This window comes from Hippocampus bargibanti, linkage group LG13 (assembly GCF_051943395.1).
Source record: "Hippocampus bargibanti isolate YZ-2025 linkage group LG13, ASM5194339v1, whole genome shotgun sequence".
NCBI classification, from domain to species: domain Eukaryota; kingdom Metazoa; phylum Chordata; class Actinopteri; order Syngnathiformes; family Syngnathidae; genus Hippocampus; species Hippocampus bargibanti.
Window position 1 is genome coordinate 16355201 of NC_142746.1, and position 17567 is coordinate 16372767.

General features: G+C 41.0%; 1 protein-coding gene across 4 annotated transcripts in view; it reads right to left on the bottom strand.

Moving 5' to 3' along the window:
• Positions 1-17567, bottom strand: part of lyst (lysosomal trafficking regulator) — a 51855-nt gene that overhangs the window by 4033 nt on the left and 30255 nt on the right. For 3 of the 4 annotated variants that reach the window (XM_089011382.1, XM_089011381.1, XM_089011380.1), the window contains exons 21-49: positions 17341-17539; positions 17128-17256; positions 15563-16187; positions 15295-15475; positions 15021-15190; positions 14695-14925; positions 14409-14575; positions 13288-13440; positions 12962-13123; positions 12403-12594; positions 11620-11831; positions 10606-10815; positions 10162-10338; positions 10003-10079; positions 9725-9913; positions 8662-8807; positions 8495-8591; positions 7878-7939; positions 7695-7750; positions 6731-6883; positions 5066-5310; positions 3463-3529; positions 3224-3380; positions 2750-2890; positions 2447-2664; positions 2145-2375; positions 1426-1615; positions 1212-1348; positions 1025-1123 (exon numbers count right to left, since the gene is read on the bottom strand). In XM_089011382.1, the coding sequence (XP_088867508.1) occupies positions 1025-1123; positions 1212-1348; positions 1426-1615; positions 2145-2375; positions 2447-2664; positions 2750-2890; positions 3224-3380; positions 3463-3529; positions 5066-5310; positions 6731-6883; positions 7695-7750; positions 7878-7939; positions 8495-8591; positions 8662-8807; positions 9725-9913; positions 10003-10079; positions 10162-10338; positions 10606-10815; positions 11620-11831; positions 12403-12594; positions 12962-13123; positions 13288-13440; positions 14409-14575; positions 14695-14925; positions 15021-15190; positions 15295-15475; positions 15563-16187; positions 17128-17256; positions 17341-17539 (5073 nt within the window). The remainder of the gene's footprint in view (positions 1-1024; positions 1124-1211; positions 1349-1425; positions 1616-2144; positions 2376-2446; positions 2665-2749; positions 2891-3223; positions 3381-3462; positions 3530-5065; positions 5311-6730; positions 6884-7694; positions 7751-7877; positions 7940-8494; positions 8592-8661; positions 8808-9724; positions 9914-10002; positions 10080-10161; positions 10339-10605; positions 10816-11619; positions 11832-12402; positions 12595-12961; positions 13124-13287; positions 13441-14408; positions 14576-14694; positions 14926-15020; positions 15191-15294; positions 15476-15562; positions 16188-17127; positions 17257-17340; positions 17540-17567) is intronic. The other variant, XM_089011383.1, reaches the window with a different exon arrangement.

A 17567-nucleotide genomic window follows, 5' to 3' on the forward strand; every position in this document is an offset into this window, starting at 1 on the left:
GTTCTGTTTGATTATGTGTATGGCTGGCCCTGATTGCCCCATTCGCTTTGGTATCACTTCATCAGCATTACTAAGTCTATGTGGTAACGATCTAAGAAGCCTGTTGTAAGCACGATCCAAATTGAACCTCAAACCACCATGGCGATTTAGTGAATGGTTTTGTTGTTTTACAAGAATTGCAATTTTCTTCCCCGATTCGATGATACTTAAAGGACAACCGACGTCTCCAGACAAGTTGTGTCCATAATTTGGAAAATGGCTTCAAATGACTTCTACTGAGCGTATTTTACAAAGATTCCACCGCATATAGCTATATTTTACGTTTTAAGACTCGCGCTCAATATTCTGGAAGTCTTGTTTTTGAGTTGGTGACGAGTCCGTACGTGACGTCACTGAAGGAACGCCCTCTGACCGAAAAAAGGACACATTGTAGCAGTCCTTCCATCACGTCAATGTATTTTGCTGTACTTGTTTATTCTGAAAACCTCGTGTTGCACCAAAAAGGCGCCAGAAGAGGGTGTCCAAGCTCCAAATAAGGAATTTATCAACCTGTGGAAACGGGCTGATTAATTTTCTTTAATAAACCATGAACCGGAATGGGATCATTAAAACCGTACTCATTATGGCAAAACCAGAGTAGCTAGCAGGTATGGATTTTAGAGGGGAACAAATACATACATTGATGCAACAAATGTGGGTAATACCAATACTCTATTGGCAGTTTAAAAAAAATTGAGATGGCCGCATGCATCCCTTGGGCCATAATTTGCCCACCGATGGCATGGTGGGTCTTAAAACGACAAATCAAAAGGAAGGGGGAACAAGAATCTACGTTTGAACCCTTTAATCCCACTTGTAGGCTCTGGAAATGTGTTTTAAGGGCAACTGTGATGTGACTAATGAGACTGAGCGTATGAGCGCCGCACGGCGCTAAAAAGAAGAGAAAGATGAAGAGGAGGGGCGCCTGTGATGTTGTAATGTGTAGGCGGAGGGCTAAGAGGGAGACGTCGCCATGGATACCTACCGTGGCACTTGTGAAGCGGTTGCTGTAGGCGGTGATGACTCCACACTTGCTTCCCGTAAATAGCTGGCAGCCATCAGGCACCCAAGCACAGCTGGTCACCTGCAGATGGACGGGGCCGTGAGATGGAGGAAATGAGGCACCTGGCTGGATGCTGGCCAGGGTGCAATTGTTCGCTAATCATCATCACCTGATGCAGTGGGGAGCACTGAATGAAGTTGATGGGGGGTTCGCTCTGTTTGCTCTTCAGCCGCAATATGTTATCTGCGTAGCCCCAACTCAAAATGGCCGACCACTGGATATCTGTGCTGTGCATGCTGCGAACTCCTGCGTAATACACAAAGTGTTGAATCAGCCGGATGTAGCGATAAGCCCTACGGTGTGCCAGGCGTGCGTCTGCGTACCCTGCTCCTTGCTGTAAATCATCAGGAGGCAGAATTTGCGCGACAAGCCGCAGATAGCGCGCGTGGGCAGAGCCAGCAGCGATCCAAACCTCTCACCATGAGGCTGGCTAAAGCATACTACTGGATCCGGAGCGCTGGGAGACCCCACGTACTCACCCCACTTCAAACCTTTGATCCATGGTAATGGGCTCTGTGGGACAAAAAAAAAGTGTGTTGCTCGGAAAAACTTTGATCAATTCAATGTTAAAATGTATTTTCTTGCAATCATAATTACATTGGTGAAATCAAATTTTTAATCAGAGATGACTATATGTCCCGAGTCATTTTTTTATTGACTTCAACCATTTCCAGCCAAAAAGGTCTTGATGATGTTTTCCTTTTTTGTTTTTAAATTCAAACTACACATTATTTTACCATGCATTGCTTTGATAATTCCAACATTTGCTTAACTTAGCCATTGATTCATAAATATCACTAAACATATCAAATGCTAAAACGTTTACATGCATCTCAGATTGAAAAAAATGGTAATAATATTGTTGATAGGTGTAATTTACTACCTTTTAAATAAATACAAAAAGTATAATTATTTCAATCATGTAACTCATTAATATCCTTCAAAGAAAGTCCCAAGCAGACATTCTTAACTTTTGACTGCGAGGTAGAATTTTGCTACCTTGATAAAGCTTCAGTCAATTAATCCATAGCAGGCTCCTTACCGGACAGATGATTTCCTTGGCTTGTTCTCTGCTTTCTCTAAAGGCAAGCTGAACCAGGAGTCCCATGGCGGCCGGCAGCTCGCCCTCCATCATGAGTTTGGGACCAGCCCTGCTGATGTGGGAGGCGTTGAAAAGCTGCCTGGGAGTCTGTCCATACGTCTTAATCATGGTTTCGAGCGCTCTTCTCTGAACTGGGTCTTCTACCGCTGAAACGTCCATTCCAAAGTAGGTCTGTGGAAGTTAATGGGAACCGGTGTCAGAATCAGTCCAGTTTTCGATTCAATATAATGAGGCATCCTCACAGCTGGGTGGAAGACGTTGATTGCTTGTACTGCAGCTTTTCCTTTCTGCTTGAGTCCAAACACCAGATCTATCCATTGACAAAGCGTCTGGGAAACCTGATCAGACTCCAGCGCCTGACGGTGAATCAGGATGAAGAGACGCGGGTCGTTCCGGGCCCAGGGAGGCAAATTCACATGGTTTACCCGTTCGCTGTTTTGACGAACGCCAAAGTCAAAACCTGTAAATGACAAAAAGCAAGCTTTGAGAAAGATGTATAGGAGAGAAGAATCATAGCTTATAAAAATGAACATGAACAGTATGACCCTCTCTGTTGACCAGAAATTCTGGAAGATAGAAGAATTCCGGGATGAGCTCCTTCACATCCGTCATGGACTCGTAGGACGAGAGACGCCACGTGGTGTTCATGGAGTGAAACGTCCGGTCTGGGATATCAAAGCTCTGATCTAGTTCAAACCAAAGACAATGTAATTACAAACTCAATTCAATTCGGTGATTGGAACGGCATCCTTTCATGACCTTAGACACCATCGCTTGCTGAATACATTTGCAGTCACATAAAAACATCTCTCAGATCACAAAAGATCAGATGAACGAAAAAAGGAATTACACGAGAAAGATAAAATGAAGGGCAAATATAAGGGACATTTTTGGCTGCAAGAGTTGCACTACCAAGACCACCTACCGTGAGATACCAAATATTAAGTTGCTATTTAACTCATTCATTGCCAATTATAGGCAAAAATGTGTCCGCTGCAGTGCTAAAAGCAATGACTCACCTTGGTAGGCGAGAAACATCTTGGTAAAAGGCGGCATTCGGACCAAGAAGTGCAAAACGGTGCCGCTGTTGGAATAGTGAGATCCGTAGTGGTAAGGCTGAACGGGAGGCATGGGGTCATCATCCCGGATGCCTTTCCTGTATTCCTCTTCCAAATACTGCATGAGGAGATCATAAAGAACAAAATTAATGTTTGAGCATGAAAAATAATGAAGTGATAAACACGGGATAGGTCTTAACTCTGAAATTGTCGACATAGCGATCTTCTTTCTCCTTGGACTGGACGGCGATTGGCTTGCTCAAATTCCTGAATGGAATCAACATAAATCAATACATAAGTATTCATCACAAAATGTATTTTAGACTTTAATATTATTATTTTTCAAATGGACATGCAGTGGGTAGAAATGGACACACAAAAGTGTGCTAAAGAACTGGTGTGGAGTCATGTCCTCAAATCTTAATCAACAAAATTCAAAACATTGGATAAGGTCTGTATTGAAAAAGCCAATGAATAACGCCTTAAACTTTGAGTTAAATGTTTCTATATTGTCTTCGTATTAAATTCTAATTGTTATATATTTTTTCATGTATTTCAAAGGCGATGAAGAGACCAACAAGAGAAGCCAAAGAGGCAATTTCCTTTCCAGGAGCACTGCACTGAATTCTAAACAACAATCAAAGAAGGAGAAGCTTAGGAGACTTTTCGAAATATTCTATGACTACAACATGGGAAATTGTTAACTAAACAAGAATATAGCCTACAAGTATGTAAATATTCACTGTAAATTTCTCCACTGTGAGACTAATAAAGGCAAATCCAATCCAATCCAATCCAAATATGCATTCATCTTTTTTTTTTTTTCATTCAACTGCCAGACGTGCAAATGTGTCCACTCCAATGTCAGGGTTTTTGGACCAACAGAATATTGAGTTTTAGGACTACATAAACATTCAGTAGCGTAGCGTAAGAAACCTTAGACTCTCTTCTTTCATCAGATAAAAATAGTTAATTCCTGAAATATATGGGTCTGGAGTTATATGAGCGTGAAATGAGGGTGGCTGTTCAAAATACAATGCAATACAAACATATTGGTTGACATAACACTTTAACAACAACTAAAGCTGGAACGACGCACTAACATGGAAAAAAGTGAAAATGTGTAATGCCCCAATGTGGAAGAGAAAAAACATTGTCAGAGGTCTGGCCCGCACTTTATCAGCACCCAAGCAAGTAAAAAAAAAAAAAAAAACCCGAACAAATTCGGTAATGGTGCTCTGCGTTATATTTTCAATTCCCGAATAAATTTGTGAATGGCAGTGAATGAGTTAATGACATGTGATCTCTAAATATTCAACTATTTTAAAAGTTGCATCTTTCCGCAGGTTATTTAAAAAGGATAAAAGATCACTAGAAAGAATGTAATGAGAATATTCTTAAATAAAAACATATTTTTCAGTTCATACATAGTATAAAACAAATTGGCAGTTAAAAAGCAGGCCTTTCTTGAATATAAAACCAGAACCCCTCAGCACAAAAAAAAACTAATAAAAATGCATGCTATTTGCTCTTCAACCCTTTTTTTTTCTCGGGTATTAAATGGCAGGCTTCAATAACACCAAATCACAGAAGCCTCAGAAATTGAAAAAAATATTTTGTATTCTGTCACAAACATAATAATAAGGTTATTTATTGCAAGTTACTTTTCTTTAAAGGTCTTCTCATGAAACACTGACATTTTATAACACAATACATTCCGTAGAAATGCCAGAGTGCTGTATACTCCCAATTATAGATGAACAGTACATGTCGATTCCTACCAAAGCACAAGCAAAGACTGACCTGTAAATGTTGGGGTCTTGTAGATCCAGCGTCTCACTGGTATAGTCCCGCAGGATAAAAGGGAACACCGGGTACTGCATGAGGTCATTGAAAGAGCGCCCGGCGTGCTTGTTGAGATGCGTAAGATACTCAAAATTGGAGATCTGCCCCGAGCCCCACAGCTGAGTGAGTGCAGTGATATTGCCGTGTTCCAGCAGGTTGGGCAAATCAGACGTGAGGATGTTGTGATACACGTCGTCACGAAACTTTAGAGAGGAAAAATCCAAAGGGAAAAATGAAATCATACATCGCCAACGACTTTGCTACATTGGCTTTCCCTCATTAGATGGACTGGAGTCTATCCCACACAAAATTTATATGCGAGACCAGTTGAATGCTGATAAACAGGCACCCAACAAGCAACCATTTACACTTATGGAAAAATGAAATCTTCAAGGAACTCAACAGGTCTGTTTTTGAGATGCAGTGATTCCAACTGGCCCCCTTGTGTCTGAAAAGGGGGCCGAATTATAACATTGATGGGGCCCGATTTAACTAGATTGTCGAAGTATGCAAATCATTCACATTCACAGTTTAGTTTAATCAGCTCTTTTATTATTTATCATTTTATTTATGGTTTTATTGTTCTGCTGTGCATTGTTCCATTGTTCTTTTTGATTGTGAAGTGTCCTTGGGGCTTCGAAAAGCGCTTGTAAATTACAGGTACAGTGAGACCTCAACTTACAAACTTTTTGTCTTACAAACGTCAAATTTATGAAAATTAAACCTTATAATAAGCACTATTTTCATAATACACACCCACCACGGCTGGCGGAGTGATCTTCGGCGAAAGCACACGACCGAACAGCAGTAGAGGTTATGTTACCAACAGTCCTTATGGAAGGTGACTCTCCTTCCACAAGCCATCAACGACAATCAAAAAGGTAAATAAAACTTTATTTTACAGCACAGTGTATTTCTTTAATTACAGTCCTCATGTAATGCGCCTCTCTTTCCAAACAGCAATTCCCTTTGACCTTCGACCTCCAACGCCATTCCATCAAGCCATAAATGACCATCACAAATGTAAATAAAGTGACTTTATGATACTATGCAGTGTATTTCTTTCATTACAATACAATAGCACATTTATTATACATTGAATAAGCTATGTTGTGTGTAGTTTTAAGGCTTATTTAGTTGAAAAGTATATTTTATGGGAACAGATTATTCCCATTTTAATGGTTTCCTATGGGATTTTTTTTTTTAGATACACACTTTTCGCCTTACACACTCTGTCTGGGAACCAATTAAGTTCGTAAGTTGAGGTCTCACTGTAGTCCGATAGTCAAGTTAGAACTTGACAAGTATGAGGCCTTGGCCTCATACTTGCACAACTGATATTAGTGGTGGTTTTGCAGTTTTGCTCTTTTTAGAAGTTGAGCATGGAATAAGAATTCCGAGCCCCTCTAAAATCATTGAGAGCGGCAACAGGTTACATAAACACGGACTTTTTAACTATATTTCGCAAATGCGTGAACATCAACGTAAATGGCTGCTTGTTTAGATGTGCCCTAAAATTGCCTGTTGACAAGTGCGACAGAAAATTAACGGAAGGATAATATCATCTCATTTATCGGGATATTTTATGCCATAAGGGAATGTTACAGATCAACTGGCTATTACCTTGTTGTTATCAAAAGCTAAGAGAAGCGTTCGACCGTTGGTGAGGAATATCTCCACAGCGTTGTCTCTCAGCTGCCACCATCGCTTGTGCACCTCTTTGATCTCCTCGTAGGTCCAAGAGAAAGATGGCGCCTCTGTCTCACCGTGAAGGCTCTATTCAACATCGTTGAGAAAGTTACTTCCTGAATAACTTTTTTGGTAGTATTTTTCTCCCCCTAACATAACTATCTCTGAATTCCAACACTACAGTACTTCTGACTTATTTCAGAGTTCAATTCCACAGCAGCGTAACGGAAAAAAAAAAACACAATTCTATGTAAAATCCCTCCCCCATGGTAAAATGGCGGCTCGGGAATTGGTGATTGTAACTCATTCACCGCCATTCCAGAATGTATTCGGGAATTGAAAATATAACGTGGAGCGCCATTTGTTCGGGTTTTGTTTTTTCTTGTAGGGGGTGCCGATAAAGCGCTGGTCAGACCTCTGGCAATGTTTTTTCCTCCCACGAGGAGGCAGCTTTTGCCTTTTGTGCAGCCGCCCCCATTTGCACCTCATATTATTCCAGACCCATACAACTTGGGAATGAACTTTTTTTTTCCTGATGAAAGAAGAGAGTCTTAGGTTTCTAACGGTGCATTGAATGTTCATGTAGTCCTAAAACTCAATATTCTGTAGGTCCTGGAATTTGAGTGAAAATGACAAAAACCCTGACACTGGAATGGACACATTTTTGCACGTCTGGCAGTGAATAAGTTAATACCAGCAGAGACCACAATGCAATATGAACATAGTGTAGGTAAAATATCACCAAAAGGTGACTGACAAGACTGCGGAACAGCAAAGTAAATACCTTCGACTGTCGTCCGTGTTACTTTTCAATTTCAACTCCTAACACGACTCTTTATAGACACATTTCAAATGCCATCTGTCATAACCAATAGATGGCTGCTGCGCACAGCCTTACCTGGCCGTCATGAGCATCCGCAGCATTGTCCTCGACAAAGTACATTCCGGACTTTCCTGTGAGGCAGCACAAGGCCAGTAAGTTGCAAAAGGAGAATGTGTAACGATGACTAAACCTCCCGAGTGTGAGCAGAGACCACATGCATTCTTCAGTGAGCTGTTATCTCTAAACACTGTGTCTTACCTAGAAGCAGTTCCCCGGCGGTCTCTCTAGAAGGGGCCACACTCATGCAGCGCCTGGTAAACCTGAGAGTAAAAATAAACAAATTGTATTGTGTAAATAATTGCATTTTGTTTTTCTACTTCTTTCTTTCCTTTCCTCTTCCTTTCATAACTTTGCTGCTCTGAAATGTACATTTCTCTTCTGCGAGACTAATAAAGGTAAATCCAATATATATAAACAAAAATAAACAAACGAACAAACGAATAAATAAAACACAGCATTTGAATAAAGCCTTTAATAGTCCCACAATAGAGAAATTTACAATCTATAGCAGTAAAATTTAAAGAGGTGAGGGGGGCTGTCAAAAGATAAAACAAAGTATTCTATGCACAAAAGAAAATGTCAGGAGACTGAAATGTTCAACTGCACAAAAAAGCTTCACTAAAAACTGTATATAGTGCAAAGTATAAAAATAAAGTATAAAATGTAGATTATATATGGACTGTAACTGTATTGACTCGACATAAGGTAGCTGTACTATGCAATGTCATTAAGCAAAATATCTTAATTACATACAGTACATAATTGTCCTTAGATCATCCTTTTATGAAGATCAGTGGAAGGAAAGCAGATTGTACCTGATGGATTCACTCGTGGCTTTGTCTTTCACAGTGGAGGAGAAAGACGAGTGCGTGTTATCCTCAAAGAGAAATGACAATGGTGGCTTCACTGCGTCTAAACCAGGAAAATGGGTCACAACGAGATTCCCGAAAACCTTAAAAGAACTTCAACAGGTGGTTTTCACCTTCGGGCTTACGTCTGTCTTTGAGCAAGTATTTGTTTGGGATGGTGAGGTAGCATCTTTGCAGCCGTCGCCGCTCACGGTTTGGGCCTTCGGTTGGGTCCAACTGCCAGGATGTGGGGTAGGATGACTGGTCATACCAAACCGCACTGGAACAGACAACAACAAAAAAAAGAATGATAGTCAAAATGCAAGGTACAGTGAGACCTCAACTTACAAACACCTTAACTTACAAACTTTTCGTCTTACAAACGTCAAATTTCTGAAAATTAAACCTTATAATAAGCACTGTTTTCATAATACACACCCACCACGGCTGGTGGAGTGATCTTCGGCGGAAGCACACAACCAAACAGCACCAGAGGTTAAGTTACCAACAGTCCTTATGGAAGGTGACTCTCCTTCCATAAGCCATCAACGACCATTAAAAAGGTAAATAAAACTTTATTTTACAGCACAGTTTATTTCTTTAATTACAGTCCTCATGTAATGTGCCTCTCTTTCCAAACAGCAATTCCCTTTGACCTGCAACGCCATTCCATCAAGACATCAATGACCATCACAAATGTAAATAAAGTGACTTTATGATACAATGCAGTGTATTTCTTGTTTTATATTCTTGTATCTTGTATTTCTTTCATTACAATACAATAGCACATTTATTATACATAGAATAAGGTATGTTGTGTGTAGTTTTATGGCTTATTTAGTTGAAAAGTATATTTTATGGAAACCCGGGAACGGATTATTCCCATTTTAATGGTTTCCTATGGGAATTTTTTTTTAGATACACACTTTTCGCCTTACAGACTCTGTCTGGGAACCAATTAAGTTTGTAAGTTGAGGTCTCACTGTATGTCCAAAAGAACAGCAAAGGTGAACGGTGAAGGGGAAAACTTGTAGTTTGGGTGATCAAATGCATGCTTTGCCTATTTCCGGGTGTAACTGGTTACTGAATCACAATGGCAAAATTTCGCTGGCGCCTTGAGAGGGATTTTTTTTAACCTTTTTTTTCTACAAATGAATAGCACAAATTTCCAGTCAGCGATTGTACTTCTGTGCCCACCGGTCATGCGTGAGTTGCTGCACAAGCTCCTGCCAGTGCCGACTGGCACTCAGGTCTGTCTTGTAGAGTCCTCGAATGTGCTGAATGACTTTCTTTCTTTCCATGCCTTGTCGCAAAGAGACATTTTGCGTGATGTCAGCCGCAATCTTCGAAATGTCTTTGGACTTTCCATCTAGCCGCTGGATAAGACTGCAAGGGAAAGACAATGACATATGTGACTAGAAAATTGGATGAGTCACTGCAGTATTATTGAAATATTTTAGTTGTGCTCGACTCACTTCTTTTGAGTGTTGGTCATTTTCTTTTCCCACGCTACTTTGCTTGTATTCTCCTCTGCTTCATACTTGGATTTTTCCTGATTGCCGGTGATTATGAATAAGTCACTCTTGCATTTTTGACATGTTTATTAAAACGATGACTGTTGCCCATAGGCTTACCTCTTTAATGGCCTTGAGGAGATCCTGCTTGTGTGGAGCGTTAGGTGGGATACAGCGGTGACCACAAAGCTTGAGCGAGGTCATGAATACGTTCACGGAATTCTGCTCATCTTTAGTGAGGCTGTCCTTATGGTCGTGCATGATTTCATAAAGGTACAGTGACAACTTGGGTCCGTGCTATGAAAGTCAAATTAATTTGCATATGAGTCACATACGGTGCGTGGTTGCCACAAGCTGGTTGCTGTTGACTGATATAAGTCAGCAATGCTATTCATACTCTTATCTTATCTTTCATCACTTTGCTGCTGTGAAATGTAAATTTCTCCATTGTGAGACTAATAAAGGCAAATCCAATTTCTTATCAAACATTACAAGGTACAGAATAGAGTAGCTAATTTTGGTCTCGTGTAGGACAGTTGATAACGAAAATCAAGGTAACAATACCTCTAGACCAGGGCTGAGGCTTTCCTTTAGGATGTCCAAATGCCTTGGGTCAAAAACAAATTCCAATGCTTCCTTTCTGTCAGACAGGGGACGAGCAGGACTCAGTGTATGCACCAACAGGCGACCGATTTGAATCCGGAAGGTGTCCCGACACGACCATAGGATCCTTCTCCATTGCTGATGTGGCGCTCCTCCTCGACCAGTACTGCCCTGAGGATCCACATGCAGCAATCACAATTAATCTGATATAAAACGTTCAATATTTTCTTTGATTTCAACATCTTTGTAGTGCTTGCTGTGTTACGCGTTGAATAATAAAATCCACATTAGATTCAGAGATTTTCAATTTCCAGCAGCGAAGTGGCCCAAAAATATTTGTCCCACCCACCCTGGTCATTGCTCTGAAGTAACGGCGGTGCGTGAAAAGTTTCATCTCTTCACTTCTTTGTATATAGCTATCCAGATAGCTATCTAACTGGCTATCGAGCTGGCTACCTAGATAGCTATCTATTTGCTATCTATCTAGCTAGTTGGCTATATTTAGCTAGCTAGCTACTTGGCTATATCTAGCTAGCTAGCTGGCTAGCTAGCTAGCTAACTATATATTAGCTAGCTAGCTAGCTAGCTAGCTTTCTATCTATTTCAGTTATTCCGGGTTGAGTGAAGGCTCGCACGTGAGGCTGCCGCTGCTCACCCACAGAAAAACCTATCCTGTGACTGTAAAGTGACCTTGAGAGTTTTGAAAGGCTCTTATAAATGAAATGTATTATTATTATTATTATTATTATTATTATTTTACAATCTGACAAAGAAGTCCAAGATGGCGCCGTGAGAGTGGCTGCCTTGACAGCAGCTCCTGTATTTTGTTTTTTTTTTCTACTTCTTCCTTTCCTTTCCTCTTACTTTCATCACTTGCTGCTGTGAAATGAACATTCCTCCACTGTGAGACTAATAAAGGCTCATCCACATGCCATAATAAAAAGATAATCACAGAGAATGTGTTTTAAAGCTTACCAGGCTGATTTTGATCCCATCCATCATGAGTTTGAGAATGTCTTTCTGCAAACTCTTTTTGCTGGCAGGTGGCAGTGTGAAGGGAATAGGTGAGTGTGGTGTAGATGTCGAGCTGCTTTCTTCGTGGGAATGATCTCCCAGTTCTGGTGTGAAAGGCTGTTGGTCTGGGGAGTCGGGAATGTTCAGCAGGTCAAACAAATCCTGACTGACATCTAAAACGAAGAAAAAAACAAATAAAAAAGCAAGAAGATTAGGCAAAAAGTTCAATTATTGCGGAATCTAAGCAAGCAAAGCACTTTTACAACATCCAAAAACTGTGGGAATGAAAAAATTGTAAATCTTCAAAATGATGTGAAGACCTTAAAAATAAAAATAAAAAGAGTTTGTCGTGAACTAAAATCATGAACTAAAATCGTGAACTAAAATTGTGAACTAAAATCGTGAACTAAAAGAAAATTGTGAACTAAAATCGTGAACTAAAAGAAAATTGTGAACTAAAAGTTTGTCGTGAACTAAAATCAATTTTTTAATGCAGCAAATTTCATAAATCCCCCTTCTATGTCATCAAAAGCACATTTAGTCAAATGTGTTATGTTTTCCTTTTGAGGCAAAGAAAAAAGTTGAAAAAAGTATCAACATTAGTCACTAATTAAATAAACATAAGACCTTCAGCCAAAATTGAAGCTCTTTCCAGCACTTGAAAATATAACATCACCATTGAAGCAGATCAATCAACCTTGAAGAAGAGCATGCATCCCCCCCAAAAATTATGTTTCATACTACCGTGATAAATGAGTCTGTTGACAGCAAGGACCACAAGCCTCTGCAGCCGCTGCACAAACTCCGTTTCACTTGCACGAATGGGGTTCTCTTGGCTCATCCGCCTCTGCATCATTTGATTGAGCTCGTCACTGGCCACCGAGCGCATCCTCATCAGCAAAGAGTCTGTCTGGGCTAGAGAAAAGCGTCGTCGGCCTGTAAGTATAACATAAGCATGTAGAATGAGAAAACGCAAATCTCGAGACTTCTGAAATACATGCACAAGTGTTTCATTAGGGTGCGGAAAAAAAACGTAATCAGAAATCACTGCACATACAGAAAAGCATGAAGATTCAGTGATCAAAATACCGTCACGGGAATGCTCAACAGTGATCTAGTTAAGCATTCAATTATTATCAACATGCACACAAAAAACAAAGCACCAGTAGCAAGTGGCGAGTATTGGGCAGATTAAAACCCCCAAGTGAGTTGCAGAGAAAAGAGATTGAGCTCACTGCAACATTTGGAAACATGTCCCAAGTCTAGGACCATGTTCTCTGCTGTGGACCGGAGTCCCAGCTACCTGCATCACAGTGGAGCATGTAGGATGGAGCCCCAGTTGGGGAGGGGAGGGGTGAGTCCTGGGACAGGAAGCTGAAGGGAGAGGGCAAGGGGATCTGGCCGTAGGAGCAGTAGTGCTGCCTGGGTATGCGAGGGATAATGGAGTCTTTCAAGGCAATGGAACCTTCACATTGGGATGAGGAGAGGATTGAAGAAAAGTGTTGAGATATGTAAAAAAAAACAACATGTATGGTCGGTCGGGACTAAATATGGAGGAAAAACAAAACCCAATGAAAATGGCCGTGAAGTTGCCACATTTCTACTGTGGCAGCAATCTGACACACTCACCTGCAATGCTCTTTCGTTTCTGATAAATGGTATGATGTGGAGAAGTCGGCGCATTGTGGGAGCTGCTCAGCTTTTGAGGTGCCTGATTGGCTGTCGTCTTTATGAACTCGATGGCTGATTGAAGGACACGGAACTGCAAGGCAACTGCCATCTCTAGAAACAAAGTAAGCAGAAAAAAATATGCACTGTGACATATAGATGACAATGTGAGCAACAATTACCGTATTTTCCGCACGAAAAGGTGCATCTAAAAGCCTTCAATTGTCATTCATTCATAATAATAATAATAATAATAATAATAATAATAAAAAATAATAATAATAAATGAATCAATACATTAAAATTAATAATAAATACAACTGAGGGACTATTAAAGGCTTTCTGATTCTGACTCGATTAATCCGGTGCATCTTATATAATAATAATAAAAATGATAATAATGATGATAATAATGATAATAATAATAATAATAATATTAATAACGATAAATTTTATTTCTAAGTGCCTTTCAAAACTCTCAAGGACACTATATAGAAAAGTTTAAAAATACTGTATGTCATTCATTGAAGGTGCACTTTATAATCCGGTGCATTTTATAGTCCGGAAAATATCAGGTCAACATAAATAGAGCATTGTTTCCAAAAAGCCTCAGGAGTCTTCGATTGGTTAATCACTTACAGAACATTGAGGAAGGGGGGAAGAAGTGGAATATAGTATTGTATTTTCCGGTTTATAAGGTGCACCTGCGTATAAGGCACAGGGTGATTTTTTTGAAGAAAATCATGGCTTTTTGGTGCGCCTTATACATGGGAAAATACAGTAATTATGAAGAAATAAAAACTACTGCGATTGGCTGGCAACCAGTCGAAGGTGTGCCCCGTTTACTGCACAGAGTCAGCTGGGATAGCTTCCAGCACACCTGAGACTCTCCTCATGATAAAGCGTTTCGGATAATGGATGGATGGTTGAAATGAAAACCACTACAAATGGAGGACTGATGGTCCACTCTGTAGTGGTAAATAATGAGCTGCTTGTTGTTATGTAGCAGATGCGGTGTGGAATATACACGGCAAACTGATGAATTACGCATGTGCTTTGCATTTTAAAAATCCATTTCATACCCTGTGTTCGCCGCATCTTGCTGGTCTGCATGTAACCGAGCAAGGTAATCAGGTCTTCAATGATGCGGAAGTACTGAGACCCTGAAGAGCTGCAGGAGTGGATCGTTACAGCTACTAACAGCTGCTGAATGTCGCACACGAGGAGCTTGTAATCATTCAGGGGGATGCTGCAAGACAAATATCAAATATGTGAAATGGAGCGAAAACTAATGATTCAAATCATGGCTCATACTTTGCAGACAAAAACAATGCCTACTAAGTAAAGATTGGATTTTAAGTCGCATACCAGGTCTCCATGCCATTGAGGGTGGAGAGTGTGTTAAAGAGCACGTAGAGCAGCCCGTGATCGAGCAGAATGTCTGCCAACTTGGGGCAGGCGTTGAGGAGCTGCAGGAGCATGCAGAGGATGTTGTGGACCAAGGAATTTTCACACAGGGAGTTCTCAATCAAACCCAAGACTGGGATGATGCAACGCTTTGTGAAAGGTGAGATTGTTTCCAGTTCTTCTAGATCCAGACTAGACAATTATTCAAGTAAAAAAAGCATTACTTTAAACAGCAGGTGGTTTGTCATGTCAGGACATGAATAAATCAGATATTTAGATCAACATACTCTTCCTCCAGGCCCACGGACCGTCCGAAAAGCATCTCAAGGAAGCACTCGATTAGGCCCTGGCTGCCCTGATGGATATACAGCTGGTTGGCCAGCAAGGAGAAACCGTGATTCTTGAGGAATTTTTCCTTCTGCTCCTTATTGGCTCTGCCAAAGTATGCATCCAGCAGCTAGTAAAAGAAAATACCTTTAGGAGTCTGCGATAAATGAATCAAACCTAAAGTCGGAACTGACTGTGATCTAGCAAATAATATGTAGGAAAAACAGGGCCAACCTTCATAACGCCTTGCTGGATGAGGGGCGAGGAATGGTTGACCAGGACGATAAGGGCCTCGGGCTGGATCACTTTGTCCATTACCTCCTCAAGCATGAGGTCTGGTAGCAGTAGTAGGACGCCCCTCAGAAGGTCATACAAGCCGCAGCAGATGAGCACGAGGCAGTCCTCTGTACTGGACCTGCAATGCACACAAACACCGTCTGATTCTTTCACATGTGTGTTTAAGAGATGAAATAATAAAACTAATCTGCTTTGTTCTACATACCGGTCATTGGAATCAGTTTTGCTATGTGCTCTCTCATAGCCAGGAGAGTAGGTGTAACTTTCCCAGTCTTCGGGTACAGAGCTTCGATCATTTGTACTGGGCCAGCGGCTGATTGCCAAAGAGCCATTTGGAGCTGGGAAAGCCAATCCCAGACTTGCAAGGTTGCTGTGGCTCCTCTGGAAAGACTGGATACCCTTTAGGCTATCAGGGCGTCGTGGCGCCTCATCACTGGCCCCATCAAACCTGTCCTCAGACTCTGCTACACCCACACTACCTTCTGCTAGGCTGTCCAACTCCGCAGCCTCATCTCGCTCTTCCTCCACACTGATTGACGGGGTGCGCCGAGCTCCTTCATTGCCAATGTCCCGCGAGTCGCATATTGTCTTGGCGGACTCACAGCTGCTCAGGAGCTGCTCATCACCTACTCCCTTTTTGAGCGTTTCAGTGCTACCCAGAGCCTGCTGGGTGGTGAGTGACACCCGATCAATATCAGCAGCAGCATTCAAGCCACTGTGTGTGTGGCGGGGTGTCAACAAAGGGGACGAGTAAGGTGATGATGCAAAGCTGGGTGGGCGTAAGGATTGATCATCGCCCACTTGCTCAGGCGATGGACCATGGAGATGGCCTGAAGGGGAGATGACAACATGATGAGTATTTTGTAATCCTCCCTGTGCATGTGCATTTTTATCATAAGCATTGGCTTTGCAGATGGTGATGTGCGTGTATTTGATTTTAAAATGAACAGCACTTGGACCTAATTGAAAAATTCTCCAACAGCAAACACAATTTTGGTATGCTAAAAAAAAGCGATAAATACAGAATATTGTGAAGCATGTGACATGGAAAATCTGAAAATAAACAAAATCCGACTGTGTTGAAACCTGAAGGGGGAAAAGTTTGGGCTTATGCTAGGAAATTAACAGTAATAAATTAAAATCTTTTTTTTTGTTACCCTAAAGTTGCAAAGAGCAGTTACATCAAATTTCCCGGAAGAAGAAAGAATATGGATGACCCATTCACTGCCAGGCATGCAAAAACGTGTCCACTCCAGTGCCTGGGTTTTTGTCATTGTCACTCGAATTTTAGGACCCACAGAATATTGAGTTTTAGGACTATGTAAACTTTCAATATAGCATTAGAAACCTTAGACTCTCTTTTTTCATCAGAAAAAGAGTTAATTCCTAAATTACATGGTTCTGGAGTTATATGAGCTTGAAATGACGGCGTCTGTACAAAATACCATGTAATACTTATTGGTTTATATAGAGCTTTAACAACAGCTGAAGCTGGAACAAAGTGCTAACATGGGAAAATGGAAATGGTGCGGCCTTGTGGAAAAGAAAAAACATGGCCAATGCTTTATCGACACCCAAGCATGAAAAAAAAAACAAAACCCCTACATATTCGGGTTCTGTTGCAGAGAAAAAAAATAAGACACACAGATTTGTCACACTGCAAGGCTCCTAACGACTTAATTCCTACAAACTGCTGCATGGTGTTCCAACAACCCACTGGAGTGTTTTAACAGCATTGTCTTTAGTGTGGTGCTAATAAGAAAAGCTTACTTTCATGGGGAGCATCGGTAAAGACAGTCGGGGAAAGTGACACTACTGAACTGCTTGCCGACTTCCCTCCACTGTTGGAGTTTCGTAGGTACATAATAGACTGTACTTTGTCGTGATACAGCTTCCCATCTGAGAAATTATATGAAAAGAGCTCATTTCATCAAAACATATACGCATCACATATATTGTTGATTTCCCGTGCTGAAGCTTTACCTATGTGCAGTGAGAAATAGAAGCTGGATGGAGTGTGGCAGACGTAGGTGTTAGTGGGTGGATGAACTGCCAGCAGGAAATTATAGATAAGTCTTAACAAGTCGAGATCAGGTGGTGACCCTAACACTTCCTGGATTATTTTGACGAACGACAAACAGACTTCCTGCGGGATGGCAGTCAGGTGCTCATCCCGATGCTCCTGAAGACAAATACCATCGCTAGTTATT